We start from the raw sequence: 23,625 nt of genomic DNA, 5'->3' as shown, positions 1-23,625 counted from the left end.
TAAAACATTTCAAATGGAGGTGCAGACCCCTTTGGAAATCTTAGTTTGCAGATCCTCAGGGTTCCATGGATCACAGATTGAAAACAACTGTTCTACAGTAATGACAATGTATCCGTGGACCCATTAGACATAGACTGTGGACCACCAGGGGTTCGCAGACCACAGGTTGTAAACCACTGAGCTAGGTTGACTTAAGTTTTAGGTGTAGATCAGGCCCAAGATAGTTAGAAAAGCTTAATAGCTTCTTACATGGATTTAGAAAGCTGAAACAATAGAAGCCTCCACCAAAACACAGGCACATGTCACTGTCCAAAACACAGGCATATGTGAGTAGAGGGGTTTTGCTGGCTATTGTTTGAGTAGAGGTGCATATGAGAGAGAGAGAAAATATACACAGGCATAGAGCTGGAAGCAATAAAAGCCAAGGATGCACTCAGAACAAACACTGGGAATTTGGTGCTGAGACACCTTTTGGTTTAAATGCTGACTGAAAAAAGGTCTTGTTTGATTTTTGCTGTGTTCAGGGAAACAGGACTTTCTCTGATGCAATTCTGATTATTTATAAACACCTGACTCTATCCACCAGTTTCTGCCCTTGACTGGAATAAACTACAAGACCCTGAATTTTTGGCTAACACAGTTCAGGTACAGCAGGATTACAACAATTTTGTTTTTTAATGTACTTAAGCAGGCAGAAAAAAGGAGAGTTGGTATTCATGACCAATTATCTCGCTGTATACCACTACCAAGCACTGCTCAGTGGCCCATCAGTAAGTGGCAAATGGCCCAGTATTTGGGAACTGTTAACGTAAGAGAATTCTCAGGGGGAAAAAAATTCATCAATGTAGGGTGTCCTGGAAGGGGTGGGTATGGAGAATAAATTTTTTTTACTTTTTCAATTTATTAACTTTTTACTTTTGAGTAGTACTTTGTGTATAGACTGTTTCACTGTCGTATAGTCATTCTGGGTGTGTAGGTCTTTCAACAGCAGCGGATAAATATTTTTATTGCAAAAATATATAAATTACAAAAAAAGTGTATAACAATAGATGTTTCAGCAGGATAACTCTGTGGAGGAAGGTGTAGACCTATAAACTTAACATGAATTTAAACTGGCTAAATTTAAAGTTAACAGGGACCCCTTAATGTTGTAAATATAAATTTACCTATTCCTGTGTTTTTTAGGGGGAGAAGAGAGATTTTAGAACAGTTCCCCCCCCCCATACCCAAACTTCAGCTTGGAAATGGCTGTAAAAGCAACCATTGTAACAGAAAGTAATGGAAATACCTAATTATGGTTACCCCAAAACCATAACAATTTGCTTTTGCATTTCTACTGTCAGAACAACTTGAAACCTGGAGGAAAAACTGCATTTTTAAAGGTATACCCTGTCACCAGAAAGATGTTTTTGCCTTCTCCCAAAAATGACTGTGTGTATAACAATGCCACAAAAGGCATACAGAGTTTCAAAGCTCAGTGTTGTCATATTGTGAAATTTAACATAGATGTGCAGCTACTAAATCTGCTACTGCAAACAGCTTAAGGGTTGGATCCAAAATTAGGTAGCTGACATGCAAGGATTCAGGGTAGCTGATGAAGGATTTTTGTTTTGTCACTTTGGTAAAATCAAAGCCACATACTTGAGAATTCCTTTATTCAGCAAGCAAGCTACACAAATATAATGGATTTGGGAAATGCAGGTTTTCAAAAAGACTTTACTTTATTGGAATGTCTCCTCTGTACATCTTGTGCAACAAAGGGAAGTGTTGAAAGCTAAGTTAGCTACCCTTTTTTGATTTTCCAGGCTTATATATGTCCAGGGTTGTTCCAGAATGCCAGTGCTATCAAGGTTTTTTATCACATAAGTGACTAGTAGGTACTATCTTAATTCCAGATGAATAAATATTTTTGCCCTAGCTGTACCTTGTTTTTCTGATATTTCCTCTGAAAAAAGATAAATACCCAATAACAGCTCCCATATTCATAAGCTTAACCAAAGTTCATTTTGAAAGTACAGCTCTGACAAAATATTCAATATCACTTCTGCCTTTAGCATTCTCTCTTTCTCACTAACAGAGTAGTTTCATTACAGAGAACTGACAGACTCTGCCTGATTGCCTGTATGCATTTGGTGCGTGTGCGTATATATGTATATGTGTTTGACCATGCCGGCAAAAAACCCAAATGGAGAAAGACATCAGTTCTATCTTTTTTACTGTTTTTATGTGCGGGACTCAAACAAAAAGGGGGTGACCATACACAGGAGAGAGGGGAAACACTTTAACATTTATAAACTTTATTAACACTAAGAGGTGGAAGATGGTTCTCTTTTGTCAAAGGAAAACATTTAAATAACAGTAAATAGGGACAAAACTGCAGAAGTAAAATTATTAGAAAAATGTTGATGTAATATTTTGTGCTAAACATAGCTATTTTGTAAAAAATAACTGTTGTGCATAATGAACTCTACTCACAGATTATTGCCTTTGGCCCTGTCCCCTTCCTCTCCTCCTCAGACAGGGATGGATACTGGTTGTAAATGTCTCTTGAGGAAATTCAGGTACACGTCCTCTAAGGGGTTTCAGGGTCTGATAGACAGCAGTTTGTGGACTCCAGAAGCCCCAGTATTGCCCAGTTGGAGAAGTTTCTAGAGGAGGATGCACACACTCCACAGTAGCAGCTGAAGGCAGAGGAATATGAGGAGGCAGACGGACACTGCACTCTGTCAGCCACCATCCCTACTAATGGATTTATTAAGGAATGCTCCTGTTCTCTGTTGTCTTTCCTCCTCAAAAAAAATGGTCAAACAGTCTCTGCTCCTAGCTCAGGGCACTTGCCCTGAAAAAATCTCGATGCTTCTGGCTCCTCCTCCTTCATTTCAGGAAGCAGGTCCTTTATAGAACATAAGAACGGCCATACTGGGTCAGACCAAAGGTCCATCTAGACCTGTATCCTGTCTTCCGACAGTGACCACTGTTGAGTGCCCCAGAGGAAATGAATAGGTAATCATCAGGTGATCCATTCCTTGTCAGCCATTCCCAGCTTCTGGCAAACAGACACCTAGGGACACCATCCCTGCTCATCCTGGCTAATAGCCATTGATGGACCTATCCTCCATGAATTTATCTAGTTTTTTTGAACCACGTTATAGTCTTGGCTTTCACAACATCCTCTTGCAAAGAGTTCCACAGGTTGACTGTGCGTTGTGTGAAGAAATACTTTCTTTTGTTTGTTTTAAACTTGCTGCCTATTAATTTAATTTGGTGCCCCCTAGTTCTTGTGTTATGAGAAGAAGTAAATAACACTTCCTTATTTACTTTCTCCATGATTTTTATAGACCTCTATCATAGTTCCCCTTAGTTGTCTCTTTTCCAAGCTGAAAAGACCCAGTTTTGTTAATTTCTCCTCATACGGAAGCTGTTCCATGCTCCTAATCATTATAGCCCTTTGGTTCCTGGCTGTTCCCTCTATGGGGTTCTGGTCTTGTCCTCATGCCGGTATGGTTTTGCTGTCAGGAGCCAAAGGTCCTGCCAATTCAGAGAATTATGTTTTCAGCCTTGGGAAATAACTGAAAAATCTCCTATATAGAATGATTTTGCTGTAGAAGGCCACAATTTTGAAAGTTTTGAGGATTCCAGGAATGTAACTTGTCTCCACATGGTTCTCATTCACCTTTTGCAGCCCATAAGCAAGTAGCAGAGACAAATAATGGTGAGAAATTTATTACTGTTTTTAATCACTACAAATCATTTTATTGTATTAAAGGGTTTTACAAATTTTAAATAACTTCTGAAGGGCTTCTGGTGAAGTAGGGAAATTTCTTCTAGGGGCCATGTTAATTCTTTCTTCTTTGTTCCTTTAAAGATTGGCCAGCATCTTGAACACTGGTTTTCAAAGTATCTGTAAGGCCCCATGGCTCTAGAACCCAGGCCTGTAGTGCTACCAGTCAGCTGACATCCAGGTTGCCACCTAGCAGCAGCTGTTTTTCACCCTGCTCAAACTGGTTTTTTCTGTATGAGTCTGTGGGGACAGTGCATGCAGAAGGGGCCAAATATTGAGGTTTTTTTTTTTTTTAAACTTTCCACTGAGAGAAATGTGCTCTTACTACAGTACCTTTAGTGAAGGTTATTTGAGTTCTGGTCCTTATGTGTATTCCACCATGGGTATGCATGCACCTGAGACTGGAGATTACTAGGCAAGTAGTGTCAGTTGGTCCATAGCTGTGCAGTTGCTTCCGTTGTGTTCCATATCAAGAGTGTAAGGGGCCGTGCATACTGATACCTCTTCAGTACTTTCTTACCACTGCATGACCTGAATCAGAATCATCTGGTGTCTAGAACTGATCCTCTTCAACATTCTTTCCTGTAAATATTTTAAAACTTCATATGCTTAGTTAGAATCCTCACTGTGGAGAAACCTCTGGTCTCTTGGAGTGGGACTTAGATTTATGCCTAGGCTCCTGGGCTTTAAGAATTGTCTCCTGCCCCCGCTCCTTTTCAGTCAGCAATGACCATTTTTCATCAAAGAAGCTAACACCTCCACTGAGTGAAATGTATGCTGCTTCTTTCCCATCTAAACTTGTCCAGTTGAAGAACTCTGGCTTTGAAGCACCTAATGGAGTGTGCCATGAGGCCTGTCATTTCCAGTCTGGGGAGACTCCCCTCACTCCCCCTAGTAAATTGACCTGAGACATTGAGGAGGGAGCCTCCTAACTCTACCTGAATCAGAAGTGGGTATCGCTAGGCACTCATAAACATAAGAATAAGTCCCCTCCTAGATCTTCTAAGAGAAGGGATCCCTCACCAATCCTGCCTACATTGGGTGAGTCTTTGTGTCCAAGAAACAAGGACTTGGGTCTTCCTAAGTCTTCTGACTGTGATCAAAAGGCCCAAAAGAGCAAGGCACCTTCAGCACTTCTCCCGTGTCATCACCACCAATCTCAGTACTGACTAAAACAAAGCACTGAGAGCCAAAAGACTATGAACTGTCAGTACTGACAGGTCACATGCAGTCAGAGGTTCTACTCTCACAGCCGAGAGGGACCCACCAACTACCTTTACACTGACTCTGGTGGTGTGGGGCAATGAAAATAGCCTTATAAGGCTCCAACATCCTACTCCACACCAGAGCAGGGCATTGGACTAGATGACCTCCTGAGGTCTCTTCCAACCCTAATCTTCCATGATTCATCCTTCCAGACCCACAATCTGCCTTGTTGTTGTCACTGACCCTCACCAGGGAGATTGATACTGAGAAGCTCATCTCCCATTCCATTTACTAGCTGCAGCTTCCCTGACTGCACTGCTGATAGAACTCGACCCATTCTTTTTTATCTTTTGGAGAGTCAGATATTCCAGTGTAATCTTCGCCTTCCACTGAGAGAATTCAGTCTGGGTAGAGGTTCAGGAACCTCTTACTTCCAGCATTGTCTATCAAAATGGTGACCTCTCCAGTTGTGGGACAGATGGTACCCAGTGCCTCAGGGACCACCACAACCTACTTTTAACCCTTCACAATGGCCTTATTGGGGGCTTTGGGACCTGTATGCACCACATGCAGTCTGTGATCCCATGTGGAATCTTGTCTCTCTCTCCCCCCTGCAACTCCCCCAAGGGATCAACTGGTTCTTCTAAACCTATGGAGGAGGAAGATGAACTGAAACCACTGGTATCAACAGAAGTTTCTTTCTTGCCTGATGAGGTGATTGCACCAGTCTCACCGTCTCCTCCAGATGACCATAAAGAGTTCCAAGAGCTACTTGGAAGAGTAGCAAAAAAGCTCCCAAGTCTCCTTAGACGAGGTCCGGGACTCACAACACAAGCTTTTGGCCGTCCTACAGTCTATAGAGTCTAGCCGAATAGCAGTCTTGATCATGAGGTCATATTGGAACTGGCAAGTACTGCATAGTACACAGCAACCACTTGTGCTCCTATTCATAAGAGGGTGAAAAAGCAGTACTTTGTCCTGGTTAAAGGAGTAGAGTTGTTGTCCCACCCTGCCCTGAACTGCCTAGTCATCCAAGCAGCCATCAGAAAACAGGTGAGTCTTTACGTTTGCTAAAGAATTCTGGGGCAACCCTCCATTCTCTGGACGTATATACACCAGCCCCGAAGAGGAAATACCATAAACAAAATTATAAGCCGAGGCCTTTACAGCAGCCCTCCTTCTACCAACACACTCTTACAAGCTACCTTGCAAATGGCAGAGGTTACAAAAGTCCAGTTACACTGCCCTATCCACCTCTACTGCGGTCACCCAGTCTCACCTCCTGACCAAAAGATGTTTTTGATTTTCACTTGGAAGTTGTGAACCAGTTTGTTGCCATCTTCACCCAGCTTCCCAGGTCCACTTTGGTGGACTCCTAGCACAATTTTCCACAGATGGAGGGTAATAACGGACAAATGGATGTTGGACATCATCCATTCCGGATGTGCCATCAGATTTCCTGTCCCTCTTCAAGGACCTCTCTTACAAAGAGATTTACCTTCAGGAGATAGAATTCCTCCTACAAGAGAGAGCAATAGAGTGAGTACCCCTTCAAAAACAAGGATGAAGGTTTTACTCCAAATTTTTTCTAGTCCCCAAAGAGACAGGAGGGTTCAGACCCATCCTCATTTTATGACTATTTTATCTTTATTCAGAAAATAAATTTCCGCATAGTCACATTGGCATCAATTTTGTCCTCCCTAGAAAGATGCATGGTTCACAGCATTTTTGGTAGTGAGAGCTTACTTTCACATTGATATTCACCCTTGCTACAGAAAATACTTCAGATTTTGTAGTGGGCCACAAATGTCAATACAGGGTACTCCTATTTGGCCTTGCACCCAGTTTTTGTGAAAGTGTTTTGTTTCTGTAGCAATTGCACACCTCCAATGGGATGGTTTCACTGTCTTCCTGTATCAGGATGATTGGCTTCTCTTAGGCAAGACATGTCCAGAAGTTATAGCATCAATCTCATTGCTGCTTCATCTCCTAGCATCCTTGAGAGTCTCTGGAAATATAGAGTCCACTCTAACTCTGACCCAGATTATAGACTTCACAGGAGTGACCTTAGACATAATAAGGGCAAAGATTTATCCGCCTATGGACAAGATTCCAAGCCCTAGGCAGACTGATAGATCAGATTGCACATAACCCTCAACATCGGTCTGGATGTCCCTTGTACTCTTGGGTCACACGATGTCATGCTTATATAATGTTGTTTGCCAGACTCCACCTCTGCAGGCTTGGCTTTGAACAGTAGACTGTTCAAACAGCATGAACATTCTAGTGACATCCCTGTCAAGATAAGGACCTACTCTAACTTGGTGGAAGGATCCAGCACAGGTGTGCCTATTTGTTCCTTTCCTATACTCCACACCAACAGAACAATAATCACAGATGCCTCATTGTTATGGTGAGGGGGCTCAAATGGACAGTCATATATAGGACCCCACCAAATTCACAGTCCATTTTGTTCAATTTCACAGCCAGAGGGTTTTTAAATTGGTCAATTTCGCTTTTTCAACTGTTTACATCAGAAATTTCATGGTGTTGTAACTGTGGGGTTCTCAACACAAAAGGTACCCAAAAATGAGTCCGATTTCCCTCACCCAGAGCTGCCATGCAAGGGAAGGACAAGTCCTGTTCTTCCCTAGCTCGGCAGGGACTCGTAGCTAGGAGCCCCCTGGCTGGGGCACTCCCAGGAGCAAGGGGAGATCAGATTTCATGGAAAAGGGCTTATTTTATGGTCTGTGACACTTTTTCATGGCTGTGAAATTGATAGGGCCTCCATGGCACTTGGAAGCCCTGGGAAACCAGGGGCCTCACAAACTTTAGGGAACTCAAAGTAGTCTGAAAAGCATGCAAGGCATTCTTACCATTAATCCAGTCTCTCCATGTTCTCACAAAGCAGACAATGTGACACACATTCTACATGAAGAAAGAGGGAGGTGTGAAATCTGTTCCCTTGTGCGTAGAAGTGGTCAGCCTGTATGGAACTGGTGTATGAAGAACCACATCACCCTATCAGCAGTGTACCTCCCAGGAACTGAAAAACTCACTAGCAGCCACCCTCAACATTCATTTTGTCACTAATCATGAATGGGGATTGCACAGTTCAGCATTGAACAATGTCTTTTCTCATTAGGGAATCTCTACCTGGGGCCTGTTCGCCTCTCCGATAAACAGGATGTGCTGCATATACTGTTCCAGGAGGAGCTTAGGGGCAGTTAGCAGCAGTGCCCTCCTACTTAGACTAAATTATGCCTTTCCTTCTATCCCACCACGTTGAGTGTTGCGAAAGGTTCCATGTGACAGAGCACAAGTCATTTTTATCATGCCCAGATGGACCAGGCAGTTCTGGTTTCCAGTTCTTCTGAATGTCAGCCTGACTGCCAATCAGCATTCTTTCCTTCTGAGATCTTTTGATTCAAGAGAGTGACAAGATCAGGCATCCCACCTGGACACCCTTCACCTCATGGATTGATATTTGGATGGGCAATGGATCTAGAACGTTATTGTTTCCAGAATGTTCAAGTTGTCTTTACTAACGGCAGAAAACATTTTCTCATGGAATCCTATCTTGCAAAGTGAAGTGTTTCTGTGGGGCAAGTGGATCTCTGTTTCCTGAGTCAATGGATATGATATCTTGGATTATCTCTCTTCCCTCAAGAGGTTGGATCTTTCCCTTAACTCAGTATGGGTTCACCTGGTGGCAATCAGTACATGTCACCCTCTGTTGGATGGCAACTCTGTTTTTGCTTATCCAGTCATCTTCAGGTTCTTTAAGGGTTTAATCAGTAATTTCCCAGCAGTTGTAAAACCAGCCCTTCAATGGACCTTAATTTAATGCTTTAAACATTCACCAACCCACCCTTTGAACCTCTGGCTACCTGTTCGATGCTTCACTTACCTGTGAAGGTGGCCTTCCTTGTTGCCATCACCTCACCAAATGGCTGTGTGAGCTAGAAGGTGAGGCCCTAATGGCAGATACTCCTTATACTAGATTTAATAAAGACAAGGTCTTGGTATGACTGCACCCGAAATTCACTCCTTAAAGTTGTTTCAGAAGTTCACATAAACCAGACTCTATCTCCTTACCTGTGACCTTTCTGAAGTCTCCAGCGTAGAAAAGAGACTTCATTCCCTCGACAGGATGCAAGTTTTGGCCTCTTATCTACAGAGAACAAAGCAAATCAATCACCTAGGCTATTTCTGGTCATAGCGGAGTGAGTCTAAGAACAAGCCATGTCTTCCCAGTGGATCTCTGGGTGCATCCCACTTTATCAACTGGCAATCCTTTCTCTCCTGCATGGGGTATGGGCTCACTCTGAGAGCATAGCCAGCCTCAGTAGTGTCGCTCCAAGAAATACCTCTGCTTATCATTTGTGAGGCAGCAGTATGGCATTCCATCCATGGATTCAGAAGACATTACACCTTGGTCCAAGTCATCGCCTCTGCTGATGCATTATTTGGGATAATGGTTCTGCAGACTGCCGTACTACCTATACCCTTGCCACCATTCTCTTCTTTGAGTACTGCAGGTCTTGTCATCCATAGTAGAATACGCATGGGGACCACATATCTTGAATTCTAGTTTTGAAGCACAAGTAACTTCCCTTTTTCTGGAATGTTGTTCCCTTTGGTAAGTGGAAACTCCCTGTTGTATGGGGAAGAGCAGATTATGGACAGGCAGCATAGTGTTTTTTTTTTTTTTTTTTTAAAATGAAAAACAGATGATCTGTGCTGAACTAGCAGATCCTTTGCTAACAGTTTTTTTTTTTTTTTTTCCGCCAAGCAGGACTCTGTTGTCAGAGGTGTTGTCAGAGGTGTGGTGCTCTGCTCTCTCCTTGTTGGTATCACTCGGCTGCGTGCGTGTGTTCCCTCTTGTGCTGCCCCAGCTCTGCGCAGATAGCTGACACTGCAGACCCGAAGAGAACCCCCAATGACCACAGAGTCTAGTAAGGTACGAAGGCACGTCGGCCAGGTTTATTGCCGTATTGGTTACAATAATAGTTCCCTGTAGGTTTCTTAGCCTAATTCAGGGCATACTACGAATATGTACCCACGGTCAATGGACTCGGCTCAGTCAGTGGCGGGACTTTCCACTGCCCCCTCGGCCGGACACAGATCGCCCCAGGGATGCATTCTTATACACAGACACAAAAAAGTTACACATCACTCCTGACGTATTGAGGTGTAGCCCCTCTACGTAGCAAGGTACAACCCCTCTACGCAGTAAGGTGCCGCCTTTCACCTTGTACATGTTGGTTCGAACAAAACAACTCTATCCATCATATTATCCTTTTGCTCCCGTCATTGGGATGGGTCAGTCTGTTCCTTGTTATCTGTGTGGAATGTGCAAGTATGTGACTGTTCTGATCTCTAGTGTTCAGTACCTTTTAGGTACGTATCTTCTTGCAGCATTAGTCCTTTCCTTGCCAGCTTCTGTGAGCAGGGCCTACCTCTGGCTCACAGCTTCACTTTGCTTTATGTTAGCAAAGTCTTGACCATTACTTTAGTTCAGGCCTTAGATCTCATACCAGGCCTCTGATACCAAGGTTTACATCTTAGGGCCTCCTCTTACTACAGACTCCACCTGGGTTGCAAGGTGTGGGGACCATCTTTGTCCGAGTAGCAGATTATTTGAGAGACCCCTGGGGCACAATGATTTCTAATTTGCAAAGTGTTTTTTCAAAATTTTGCTTTTGTAACACACATGCTCTGTAGTTGTTCATCTGAAATGAATAAAATGATTGATTTATGACTGTAAAAGCAGCAAAGAGTCCTGTGGCACATTATAGACTAGGGGTCCGCAACCTTTCACAAGTGGTGTGCTGAGTCTTCATTTATTCACTCTAATTTAAGGTCTCGCGTGCCGGTAATACATTTTAATATTTTTTAGAAGGTCTCTCTCTATAAGTCTATATATTATATAACTAAACTAGTGTTGTATTGTAAAATTAACAAGGTTTTCAAAATGTTTGAGAAGCTTCATTTTAAAGGTTGATCTTATGCCACTGGCCCTCTCAGCCCACTGCTGGTCTGGGGTTCTGTTCACCTAGGCCGGCAGCGGGCTGAGCAGGGCCTGCAGCCAGGACCCTGGCTATCAAGGGTCCAGCAGCCAGAAGCCCAGACCGGTAGCAGGCTGTATGGGGCCAGCTGCTGGGCCCCCACTGCCGCTCAGGGGTTCCATCCGCCAGCTCCTGCCAGCCAGGATCCTGATTGCCAGAACCACTCAGCTCACTGCCAGTCTGGGGTTCCGACCCTGCCCACATACAGTGGGGACCTACCTTCTCCCTGGTTCTGGCCCATTCTCTTCCTCTCTCTGCACTGAGCTGAGGGTGGGAGTGCACTGAGCACAGGGCTGAGGGTGAAGGGTCTGGCCAGGAGCTAGAATGAGGGAGGGGGCTCAGGGTTGAGGCAGGATATTTGGGTGTGGGGCACTTACCTGGGCAGCTCCCATATGATGTGAGGGATGCAGGTGGGAATGTGGGTGGGGGTGCAGGAGTTCGTGTTTGGTGCTCAGGGTGAGAGTGGATGCATGGGGTGTGGGGGAGCTGGGGATGTGCGGGGGTGCAAGAGTCAGGGCAGAGGGCTGGGGTCATGTGAGGGGGTGCAGGTGTCAAGGCAGAAGGGGGGCTGGGTATGCATGGGGGTGCCAGAGTCAGGGCGGGGGTTGTGGGGGATGTGTGAAAAAGTCAAGCAGAGGTCTGGGTGTGTATGAGGGAGGTACAGGGCCAAGGGCAGGGGCCTGAGGTGTGTGTGGGGATGCAGGGCAGAGGGCTGTGTGTGTGTGTTTGGGGGAGGTGGGGTCAGGGATCAGGGTAGAGGGCTGGGTGACTGCCCCCCTCAGAGCCCCCAACCCCTCGCTCCTTGTCCCCTGACTACTTCCTCCTGGGACCCCTGCCCCTAACTGTCCCCTAGGACCCCATCCCCTATCTCAGCCTCCCTGCTCCTTGTCCCCTACCTGTCCCCCTAGCACCCTACCCCCTACCTGTCTCCTGACTGCCCCAACCCTTATCTTCCCCCCTTCCGCCCCCAGACAGACTCCCGGGTCTCCTATGCCCCATCCAACCGCTCCCTGCCCCCTGACAGGACCCCCAGAACTCCCAACCCATACAACCCTCTCCCTGCATGCTGCAGCCCCTCTCCACACCCCTGCCTCCTGACAGCCCCCCCCCAAACTTCTGACTCTCTCTTCCAAACCCCCCAGGTCCTTGTCCCCTGACCACCCCCTCCAGAGACACCCCACCCTAACTGCATCCCAGGACCCTCCTGGATCCCTGCCCCCATCCGCCCTCTTCCCCGTAACAGACCCCAAAACTCCCATGCCTCATCCACCGCCCCCCGCCACTAGCCACCCCCTATCCAGCCCACCCTGCTCCCTGTCCCCACCCTTTTATCCACCTCTGCCCCCCAGCCCTGGACCCCTTACCTTGGGGCTCCAAGCAGAGCCAGATACACTTCCCCGCCCCTCAGAGTGCTGCGTGTGTGGCAGCTGGGCTCCGGACAAGCGGGGAGCGTCTTTTCCTCCCCGCGGAGCCAAATGCTGCCCTGCAGGAGCGCGCTGCCCCGGCCCCAAGAGGGCTGCGCGTGCTGCGACAGGGCTCCAGGGGAGGGGCGGGCGGCTTGGTGCACTTGGCCCCGATGCTCCAGCCTGGGACCACGGACCACGTGGCAAGCGGGCAGGATTTTTAATGGCACACGGAGTCCCAGCAGGCAGCCGCACCCATAAAAGCTCATGCTCCAAAACGTGCCTTAGTCTATAAGGTGCCACAGGACACTCTGCTGCTTTTACAGATCCAGACTAACATGGCTACCCTTCTGATACTTGATCTATGACTATTTTGCTTGAGCAAGATTTCAGCATGGACCACAGTGTGGGCTGGGTTCCATGGGGGGAACTTTCAGGAGTTTGGGAAGAGGGATGGGGCAGACAATGCCACAGGATCAGCAAGGAATTCCATGACACACAGATAACAGAGCAGTGCATGCCATGTGGAGATGGATGGCAGGGGAAAGATCTCGGGTATTGTTGGTGGGTCAAGCAACTGCTTTTGGCACTTCCTTCATGGTACATTGGTATTGCTGTGAAAATAGTATAATAGGAAGTTTTCCTTCTGAGGTGGTTTAATACATGTTGGAAATTTGTTGATATTGTTTATGCTGGATACCACCAGACATTAGTTTAACTATAAATTCCTTTATTAATTTCAAAGGCCAAATGCTATTTATACAGGTGCTTTAAATGTGCATTAAATGTCTAAGCAAATATCACACTCATACCAACATACAGTTATAAGCAAAGATCAGGTACTTACAACAGGAGTAGTGCTGAAATCCATGTTGGCTGTCTCCAACATGGACAGACACACACTAGTAATCAGCTTTTTAAAAGCTCACCTTTTTATAGTTCTTAACAAACAAGTGATGCAATTGCTGACTTTAACTAAGATCCAGTTTTGTGCAGCTTGGAGTTGACCCTTTTCTTAGACTGAAGTAGACAAAATTTGTGACTGGGCTTCTTTCGTAAGATAACATTGATATGTTAAAGGTTCATTACAGAACAAATTTTAACCAGTTTGTAACCATCTTCTATAATTTAAAGGGTTTTTTCGAGGACTTTTCCTCCTGTCTTATCATTTACCTTTTGGGTTCAGTTTTTCCAATTAAGCCACATTCTTTCAAGGCCTTCCCAACACTACTAACAAAACTTGCACTTCATGTGACCTACACATTTTTTTTTCTTTTAACTGACTTATCGTACAGAACAGCACACTACTCTGGGAGCATACAGTGGACAAGTACAGTTTATAGATTGAGTAAGGGTCAGGAAGGAAAGATTTCAGTGCATTGTGGAATTGAAAGTGCAGGACTGCTGAAAATTTGAGTCCTGGTACAGGCCCCATAACAACACTGCAAACGCACGGTTACAGGGGAGTGCTACACCCTTAAGTGTTCACTTGCTCATATACCTCAGGTACTTAGGGCTACTCATCCTCAGTCTTCAGAAACGTGCTTCCAGGGTTTCAGTTTGAATAACAGGGTTTATGGCACAAAACCCTGCATTGACGCGTTTATAGTCGCTAGTGTAGACATAACCTTGATCAAGTCAATTAAGGTATGCAGGAAGCCTGTGAAGGTAGGAAATTGATATGGCGTCTCTGGCTAGCCTCTAACTATTGGACTATCCTTAATTTCAACAGGTAAAATTTTAAACAGTTACATAATTAAGGTGATTCAATTTTAGGAATGTCATTTGTATGTTTTTCCCTTTTGCATGTTATGTAAAGATTTGAAATGTAAAGTTTTTTCTGCTTATTTTACCTTAGGTTGCATTTACATTAGACCCGTTTGAGAGCACCAATAGGCTACAAGTGATCTTAATACCATATGATCATGCTTGTACCATGTCTAGATTTATTTATTTAGCGTGTGCATAGTCATCTAGCCAAGCTATGGCAGTGGCGTGATGCGATGCAGTTCTTCTAGGCCACTGTTGAACCTAGTCAGCAGGCGTTAATCGACAGCGTGCATCATTGTCTGTGTTGCACCACAGCTGCACAAAGGGCTGTCACGAAGGCACGAGTGATACTGGTTGGCTGCACAGAGACCTTGCCCAGTCCGGAATGTGTTCAACAGGGATCATTGGCTATGGGGCAGGTCAAAACTAGGCGGGCAAATTGTGGGGTTGGCAACGAGGGACTGGTTGGGGATTATAACAGATATCCATTCCTCTCACCAGAGTGTTTCCGCCCTAACATCCTGGTGTGGTGAATGAGACCTTAATGGGCGACATAATGGCAAACATGCAGTTGGTGGTTTAAAAAGGTCATTGTGCAGTGGCTGGCTTGGGTTGGCGTGTACTTTCTCCAGTAACTTGCCAGTGGCAATCTCTCATCTGATAGGAGGAGGAGCAATATTGCTCAGAACTGGAAGCCGTAGAAATGGAGTTGGATGCAAGGTGCTGGAGGTGGTACACATGATGGTATGTAACTGTGTATTCACCAGTTTGGTGTGTGACGATTGGCTCCATACTGGTGTTCAGTACTCCGCCACCAAATACTAGGTGGCAAGAGCTAACATCCGCAGAGTTGGAGCAAGAGCACCCCATGATGAACCTGCCAGTTTGTTAAGAAGACTGTTGCATGTCTTAAATTTAGCTGCTGAATTCTTCAGGTGGGAGCATGGTCACACCTAGATATGCCAGTTCTACTTCACCTTCTGACCATTCAGATAAACATTCAGTTTTCTGATTGCGCTGGCGTGATGAAGATGGAACAAACTGGAGGCTGTTTTTATGACGCTTGGCTGGAGGCACAAAGTCTTACAGTAGTCAGCTAACTTTGTCATGTCCTGGTTTAAGGTGGCATCAAGCTCGTGGAACGTCTGCGCCTGGGGACTGCAACAGATGGTCTCTGCGTAAATGAACCTTTGTGACTCCGTTGTTGGCAGGTCATTGATGTAAAGGTTGAACAGGGTTGGCAAAAGCACAGAGCCCTGGGGTAACCCATTGCTCTTTCGTCTCCAAGCACACTCTGGTTTTACACCACATCATCTAGATGAATCTGTTTGGTGTCTTGCTTACATGTATGCTTCTCCTATTGCTGCTATTTATGGAGCTGAATAACTGGTGGGAAACTGCTGTGTTGAGGGGTAAACCTACTGTTGACAAGATAATAGTTTTCCATCTGAATGGTAATGTAAGTAACCAGCTGAAAAAGAACTTGTCTTCTATCTAGGCTTTCGAGGCTGCCTTCATACATAGCAAAGATCAAAAAAGGGGCACAAGCTCAATTTTAATTCTTTATTGACTCTTTAGTGTTCCCTGTTGTTGCAGTAAACTAAACAAAGGGTTATACAGGTTTGTCCATCAGGCTGTCTCTACACTGCAAAAATTGTATACCTCATAATCCTTGGTAGAATAAGCTTTATTAGAAAATGTTTAGTGTGGATGGATAGAGCCTAAGGGAGACTTGCTCAAGTTTCTGAATTCCCCACCCTATGGAGTAAGTCTCTGCTTATCTCACCCCAAGCATCAGGAGTGGGTTTCTGTAGTTTGCTAGGGACTTGTGTACACTAACCTCTTTCCGCAAAATTTCCCAGCTCTAGCGATCAGGTAGTATAAACAGGACACCAAGAGTTACAGTGTAAAAATGCTACTGGCAGCAGGAGTCCTTGTCTAGACTAGTAACCCCATCAGTGGTAGAAATGGTGAGAAACTGGGAGAATAAAGGCTAATGTAGTCAAGGTCTTAGCAGGTTATTTAATATTTTTTCTCCGTCAGAATCAGAACTGAAGACAGGCAATCTAATTGTCTTAAAAACCTCTGAAAACATTTTTTAAATGTATATTTGAACAAGTCAAGAGTCCAGATGTAATAAATATTCAAATTAAGGGGCAGGGGAATACCCAAAACATCTCTGTTGCAGCACTCTCACCATGGCTTCCTGACATTCCAGCATGTACGGTATGTTGCTGCCTTTCACCTCTCACATACAAAGAGCGTATTATGTTTGTTCACAGATCTTCTAGGCTTTGTCTTTACTTCTCTTCTGTTGCCTTGCAAGAGCCTCTTCCCTTTGCACAATCTCCATGTTATTGGGATCAGCTTCCTTCTTTGAAGCTCTTGCTGTCTTGAACAGCCTCCATGTGAATCTTCATTATACATCACTTTGGAAATAGTGTGAAAATATGATTATTGGTGTATGTGTATCTTTGTTATATCCACACAGCAATCAATCCACAGAAGTATTTCAGGCGGTCTTTACAAGTCATTTTCTGTCTTGTGCATACTCAATGCCAGCCATTTGGGGCAAAATAAAGAATTTATTTTCTACGCTTTGAATGTGGACACTTGAGAGCACAACTTGTTGGCCTCAGGCTGGTTAGCTTCCTCTTTATTGTGCTCTGCTGTTTGGAATGGTAGCCTCTGCCACCTCTTCTTTGCATTTGTTGGCTTTGGAGAAGCTAGCTAGCAGATCTTCATAAGAAAAATAATCTGTTTGATACTGGTTCAGAAGCAAAAATTGTGTAGCTCTCTGTAGTTACAGACAAAAACTGTACAGGCTGTGCACATGTCTAAATTAAGTATCCAAAGATGAAGGAAAAAGGAAGAGGGAAAACACTTGAGGACGAAATAGCAACTATTCCCACCACTTTGTTGCTCATAACTTCTTGAAACTTCTCGCCTTCTGAGTTAGAATTTTCTTGATCTCCACCAGAGAAATTATTTTTTTAAAAGATTTACAAAAAGTTCAGCTATCTGAAAACGATTTTTTTGGAGGGAGGGAGAAGAAATGTATAATGGGAAAAATTATTTTGGCAACCTTTTTTAACAGCCCTTCTTTTAAAGTAGAAATTTAGCAGGGTGCAAATGCTTGTAAAGTAGAACTGCCATTCAGTATTTCAGTGAAAATTGGCTTTAATGGGTCGAATTGAGGAAGGTAGCTTGCTTGCGCACACGCATCACTCTGACTAATATTGTGGGGAAGCGTGGGTGGTCTCCAACTTCAGTCCTTTGCTGTTGGCCCTCAGTAATAGTTTGTCAATTAGTAAAAGTCTTGATTGTAATGTACAACATACCACTGATTGTTTTGCACTCTCATAAGCTTTCTTCCATCAGCCTAGCTCAGGAGGATGGTGGTGTTAATGTGCAGATGGAAAAATGCGTTCTATTGACATAAGCTGTGTCTGCAATAGGGGTATGGTGGCATAGTTACGGTGCGTTAGCTATTCTGGTATAGTCCCTATAGTGTAGCCATACCCAAAGGCTTGGAATGCAGCAGCATTAGTGTTTGATTTTGAGAAGGTGTGATGTTGTTGACATGAATTATGACTGCAGAGTTGCAACCAGAGTCCTATAGTTGCACCAGATCTTGTACAGAGGAGGTCAAGTGAGGTGTCTGTGGAAAGGTTGTAGTTTGCTGGTTATGATTATGCTATCTCTGTGTATCATTTTTATATTTGAAGTTATGAATATTGGCTGTGTACTTTTATCTCAATGTGTTTGATTCTAAGTTGCCTCAGTGAAGCATTTGGTCAGCTTCTTGAGAGAGGACTATTATGAATAAGTGCCTTGTCAAGAAACACTTAAGTGACAGTGGACTTTGGGAGATGCCAGTCCACATCTGAGCATTCCTGGGAAAGTTTGAACTAACATGTAAACAATGGTGTCGCCCTGTAAAGAACTGGGGCAAGTCACCTGTCCATGCATGACTATGTGACTCCAGACTCCATATTGCTGCTGTAATTTTCTACAGTAAGAACAAAGGGTGTCCTTCCACTTGGCAGAGGATATAAAAGGCCCTGGAAACTGCTCCATTTTGTCTTCTACCCTGCTTTTTACCTCTGGAGGAGCTTTGCTACAAACTGAAGCTTTGAATAAAGGACTGAATGACCCATCCCAGCGGGGTATGTTCTCCAGAGACTGGATTTGAACCTGCAGTTTATTCCATCACTGCTACAAGCCTGAACTAAGAACTTTGCCATTACTGTATGTAATTGATTCCATTTAACCAATTTTAGCTCTCATCTATATTTTTTCTTTTAATGAATAAACCTTTAGATTCTAAAAGATTGGCAACAGTGTGATTTGTGAGTAAAATCTTATTTGTATATTGACCTGGGTCTGGGGCTTGGCCCTTTGGGATCAGGAGAACCTCTTTTCTTTTACTGGGGTATTGGTTTTCATAACCAGTCATCCCCATTAGCTGGTTTGGTGTGTCTTAGTAATAAAAGAAACCCAACCTTGGGCTGTAACTGCCCTGCTCTAAGCAATTTTTGTCCTGAATTGATACTCTCAGGTCTATGTGTGGGGAGGAGGTGGATTGATCTAAGTTACACAACTTCAGCTATGTGAATAATGTAACTGAAGTTGATGTACTCAGATCTACTTACCGCGTTGTCTTCACTGTGGTAAGTCAATGGCTGACGCTCTCTTATCGACTCTGCCTGCACCTCTCGCCCTTGTGGAGTGCTGGAGTTGATGGGAGAGTGCTTGGCGATCAATTTATCGCATCTAGACTAGATGCGATAAATCGACCCCTGCTGGATCAATCACTGCTCATCGATCCAGTGGGTAATGTAGGCAAGCCCTCAGTTTTGTCCCGCCGGAGACCGCTTCATTACAGAAGGCAGTGTCCTTTTAGTGGTTAGATTAGGGACTGAGACTCCTGGATTCTGTTCCTGTCTTCACTGCTCATTGTGTAACTTCAGACTGATCACTTCAGTGTCTCTGTACTTCCATTTACTTGGCTGAAAAACAGAGATGCTACCTGAGAGATTGAGGGTCAATATGTTAAAGTGCACTGCAAGTGTATTTTAGAGGAGACTTAATATATTACAAAGTTTCTAGTGAGTAGATAAATCTGCTTAATCCCAAAACAGAAGCGCAGAAGTGTGTGTATATATGTTAGAGAATGGAATAGCAGTGCCCACCCAATGTAAGAGAAGAATTTCTTGTTTAGAGTGTGCTCTCTGGATATGAAACATACCGGACTGAATAGCACTTGTAACAATTTATCATAACTGTCGGGCCAATCTGTTGGAAATTTAGGGTGAGAATGTGAATTTGAAAGCAGTTAAAAATCCATATTTTTGATTAAAGGTCTAGAAAACATGACCTGTGAGGAAAGATTGAAAAAATTAGGTTTGTATAGTCTGGAGAAGAGAAGACTGAGAGGGGACATAAGAGGTTGTTAATAGGAGGAGGGAGAAAAATTGTTGTTCTTAACCTCTGAGGATAGGACAAAAAGCAGTGGGCTTAAATTGCAGCAAGGGTGATTTAGGCTGGACATTAGGAAAAACTTCCTAACTCTGAGTGTTTAAGCACTGGAATAAGTTGCCTAGGGAGGTTGTGGAATCTCCATCATTGGGGGTTTTAAAGAGCAGGTTGGACAAACACCTGTCAGAGATGGTCTAGATAATACTTAGTCCTGCCTTCAGTTCAGGGGACTGGACTAGATGACCTCTCAAGTTCCCTTCCAGTTCTATAATTCTATGGTCTTTGAGAGGCCTGTTTGGAGTGTGTTACTTCCAGCTGGATTTTTGGGGTAAGGGGGCAACTGGAGCATGTCTTCCATCTCTCATGGAAAGATACAATACCTGAAATTGGTGAGGTATGGGGGGAGAACAAGGAAATGAACTTTCCAGTTTTCTGTAGTCACTGTGGACTTCTCTGATTTGTCTCTTTGGTAATGTGTGTGGTAGCTATTCAGATATGATGATCCAATATTGATATGAAGCATATGTTCTCAAGTGATACTAATTTTTCTGACTAAAGCAAAGTCTTTATCCATGTGGGTTTGTAGGGTTTCCACCCACACCATGTGGGTGTCTGAAACATGTTAAATATGTTTTTGTAGATCTTTGTGGAGTTTGATGGCTGCAACTGGAAGCAACATGCGTGGGTGAAAGTTCATGCTGAAGAGGTCATAGTGTTGCTGCTGGAAGGGTCACTGGTATGGGCTCCTCGAAGTGATCCAGTTCTACTTCAGGGAACTCAGATCTCACTTGCACAGTGGCCTGCACTGGTAAGTATTTGGCCAGAACGGTGACACTATGTAGGGAAGTCATCTCATAACTGAGATTGTGGATATCTTTGCTATAAACCTTTTGTTGCAAAGCTGCCTCTTAACATTGCCAAACTAAGCTGCCTGACATTTCTAGAAACTGTAATCCAGAAAAACTGTGGGAGCTGGGAAAGGTACAGAGGGGATTTGGACAAGATCTTTGTAAACTTTGAAGTTGTGAGAACCTCTGGGTTTTTCACCCCACCCTCCACCCCACCCCCCCCGAAACGGTCTAATTTTTAAAAACGTCGTAGGGCTTGTCTACACTTAAAATGTTACAACAGCACAGCTGCACCACTGTAGCACTTCAATGTAGACACAACCTACACTGTCTGGAGGGGTTCTCCCATCGGCATAAGTAATCTCCTCAAGAGACAGTAGCTTGGTTGATAGAAGAAGATGGAAGAATTCTTCTGTCGACCTAGCACAGTCTACACAGGGACTTATGTTGGTTTAACTATACCACTCAAGGATGTGAATTTTTCACACCCCTGAGTGACGTAGTTATGCTGACGTAATGTTTTCATGTAGACCAGGCCTTAACTTACCTCATTTATTATGAGGTCCCTGATAAGAATCTCTCTGATATAACTTGGAAAAGTTTTTGTGTTAAATTTGCAACTACAATTTTTGCAGAGTCCCTGGAAGACTTCGTAAAAGATTGTTTCTCGTGGGCCAGGTCAATACATAAAAGTTAGGTCAATGTAGCTAGTGCTGTCAGTGAATATTCACAGTCCTGAGTTCTAACCTGTGCTGACCTAATGCCAGGTGTAGATTCAGCTAAGTCGATGGGAAAATTCTTCAGTCTACCTAGCTGCTCCCACTTGGAGGGGTGGATTACCTACAGCAGTTGGAAAAACCCCTTCTGTTGATGTGGGAAATGTCTCTTCACTACAGTGGCATGGCAGCAATGCTGTAGCTGTGCTGCTATAGTGCCTGTTGTGTAGATGTGGCTGTAGTCTCTGGCTGAGATTCTTGCCGAATCTGTAAATGCACCCGGGTATACTTAATCTGTGTGGCTTACATTCCTCAGGAGAGCTTTTGAGACAAGAGATGGTAATGGCTGGCAGAACAACTAACAGGGGATTCATAACTTGTGGACTGTAGTGCTTTGTGAGGCAGTTAGATGTTTAAGCACTACAGGATCTAATGCCATGTCTAGACTAGGGGAGGGAGAGAGAGGGGGTGTGGGCATGTTATTTTAATACTTGTTACCTAGCATAATTTGAAATACCACTTAGCAACTAGTTTAGACAGTTTTGACACTTTTTAGAACAGTTAGCCAGTCTCTCCTTGGGTTAATTTTTGTGTGTGAATTTTTTTTTTAATAATTAGATTTCGTACATGAACAAGAAACAGAGCAGTGCAAAGCCTCTATAGCTCATTGACTTGGGTTCTCAGACTGGGAGTCGGGACCCCTCAGGGGGTCGCGAGGTTATTACATGGGGTGTTGCGAGCTGTCAACCTCCACCCCAAACCCTGCTTTGCCTCCAGCACTTATAATGGTGTTAAATAAATATATAAAAGTGTTTTTAATTTATAAGGGGGGAGGGTCGCACTCAGAGTCTTGCTATGTGAAAGAGGTCACCAGTGTGTTTAAAAAAAAAAAAAAAAAAAAAAAAAAAAATTGAGCCACTGCCCTAACTGGATTTGACTTTTAATTTGCAATTGACTTATTGGTTTACTTATCTCGGATACAGGGCAACTTTTAACATTTTAAAATAATATATAGGCAAATTTACCAAATTAAACTTCTGAGAAATAAAACTGGCATTTGGCTATTGATGAAAATATTATTAGTAGTTCTTAAGGCTATGGGGGTCCCCCGTATCTAGACATCCACCTGTACAAGGTCCCTAGTATGCCCAGGATCCTTAAATTCAAGAACTGCATGGCCTGCTCCCAGGCTTTCTTGGTCAGTGAGGACCACAATATGTCCCTCTATTGCCTTGGTGAAGCCACGTGCAATATACCCTCCAAATGCAATATCTGTCAGATCTTTCCTACATGAACCTGTCAGGCCCATGAATTCAGGCTTAGAATATTCCTCATGGACCGTACAATGAGGCCACAGTCCATTCCTGACCTGTCAGACCCGCCCTGTGCAATGACCAGACACTGAGAAGTACCTCTGTGAGCATGTTGGTCTCTGGCTCTAATATCAGAGCGCAGTTAAAGACTGTCTCAGGCAGATGTGAGGGTGGTAAGAGCTAGCACTCCCACAGGAAACCTGAGAAATCCCCTTTCCAAGTTCTTATGCAAAAAGAGAGGACGTCCTTCCTGACACCTCTTAAGTCAGGTGAGTCTCTGTGCTGGTATGGGAGTGTCAGGAGTTCACAAGGTCTATGGTACTGGTGTCCTGCCATCCAAGGGCAAACCTGCCCCTCAAACTGTCTCTAGTTGAAGGGATGGGACCAAAATCAGTCCTGGCAAAGGGTACCAGTGCTGAGAGGGAAGGAGTTGGTGCTGAGGACTGTGGCTTACCTGAAGACAATAACACTGGTGGCACCAGTGAGACAGAAGCCCATTCCACTCTCCAGTATCCAGTTAGATACACTACTGTGGAGGACATTACAATCTATACGAGCCCCAGAATTGCTGATACTGGGCTTGTCTTCACTACCAGGAGATTGATGCTAAATCAACAGCAGAGTGCTCTCCAGTCAATCCTAGTACTCCAGCTCCCCAAGAAGAGTAAGGTGAGTCAACTGGAGAGCATCTCCCATCAATGCAGCACAGTGAAGACACCTGTTGTAAGTCGACCTATGTTACGTCAATTCCAGCTACGTTATTCACGTAGCTGGAGTAGCGTAACTTAGGTCGACTTACCCCGATAGTGTAGACAAGGCCACTGTCAGATCCAATCCTAACCAGGGATGTCCCTAAACTTACTGGTACAGTTGAGGCACAATGAGGTCTCCCATACCAATAGCACTGCCAATTGATACAAAAGCTTCCTTTTCCTCTGAGTTCAGAGTCATTGGGAGAGCTTCCCCAACTCCCCCAAGGTAGGGGTCAGCCCTCACAGGGGCTCCAAGATCTCATAGATTCATAGATCTCATGAGC

General features: G+C 44.3%; 1 protein-coding gene across 4 annotated transcripts in view; it reads left to right on the top strand.

Annotated features, from left to right (window-relative positions):
- The window catches only part of KDM3B (lysine demethylase 3B), a 119,830-nt gene that overhangs the window by 14,427 nt on the left and 81,778 nt on the right, over nt 1–23,625 (top strand). For 2 of the 4 annotated variants that reach the window (XM_050962331.1, XM_050962330.1), the window contains exon 2: nt 20,353–20,520. In XM_050962331.1, the coding sequence (XP_050818288.1) occupies nt 20,353–20,520 (168 nt within the window). Of the gene's footprint in view, nt 1–9,793; nt 9,951–14,954; nt 14,976–20,352; nt 20,521–23,625 lie in introns of those variants that run through there. The other 2 variants (XM_050962332.1, XM_050962333.1) reach the window with 2 other exon arrangements.

Source organism: Gopherus flavomarginatus, chromosome 7 (assembly GCF_025201925.1).
Source record: "Gopherus flavomarginatus isolate rGopFla2 chromosome 7, rGopFla2.mat.asm, whole genome shotgun sequence".
In the NCBI taxonomy this organism is placed as follows: domain Eukaryota; kingdom Metazoa; phylum Chordata; order Testudines; family Testudinidae; genus Gopherus; species Gopherus flavomarginatus.
This window is presented reverse-complemented; position numbering and strand designations above follow the sequence as displayed.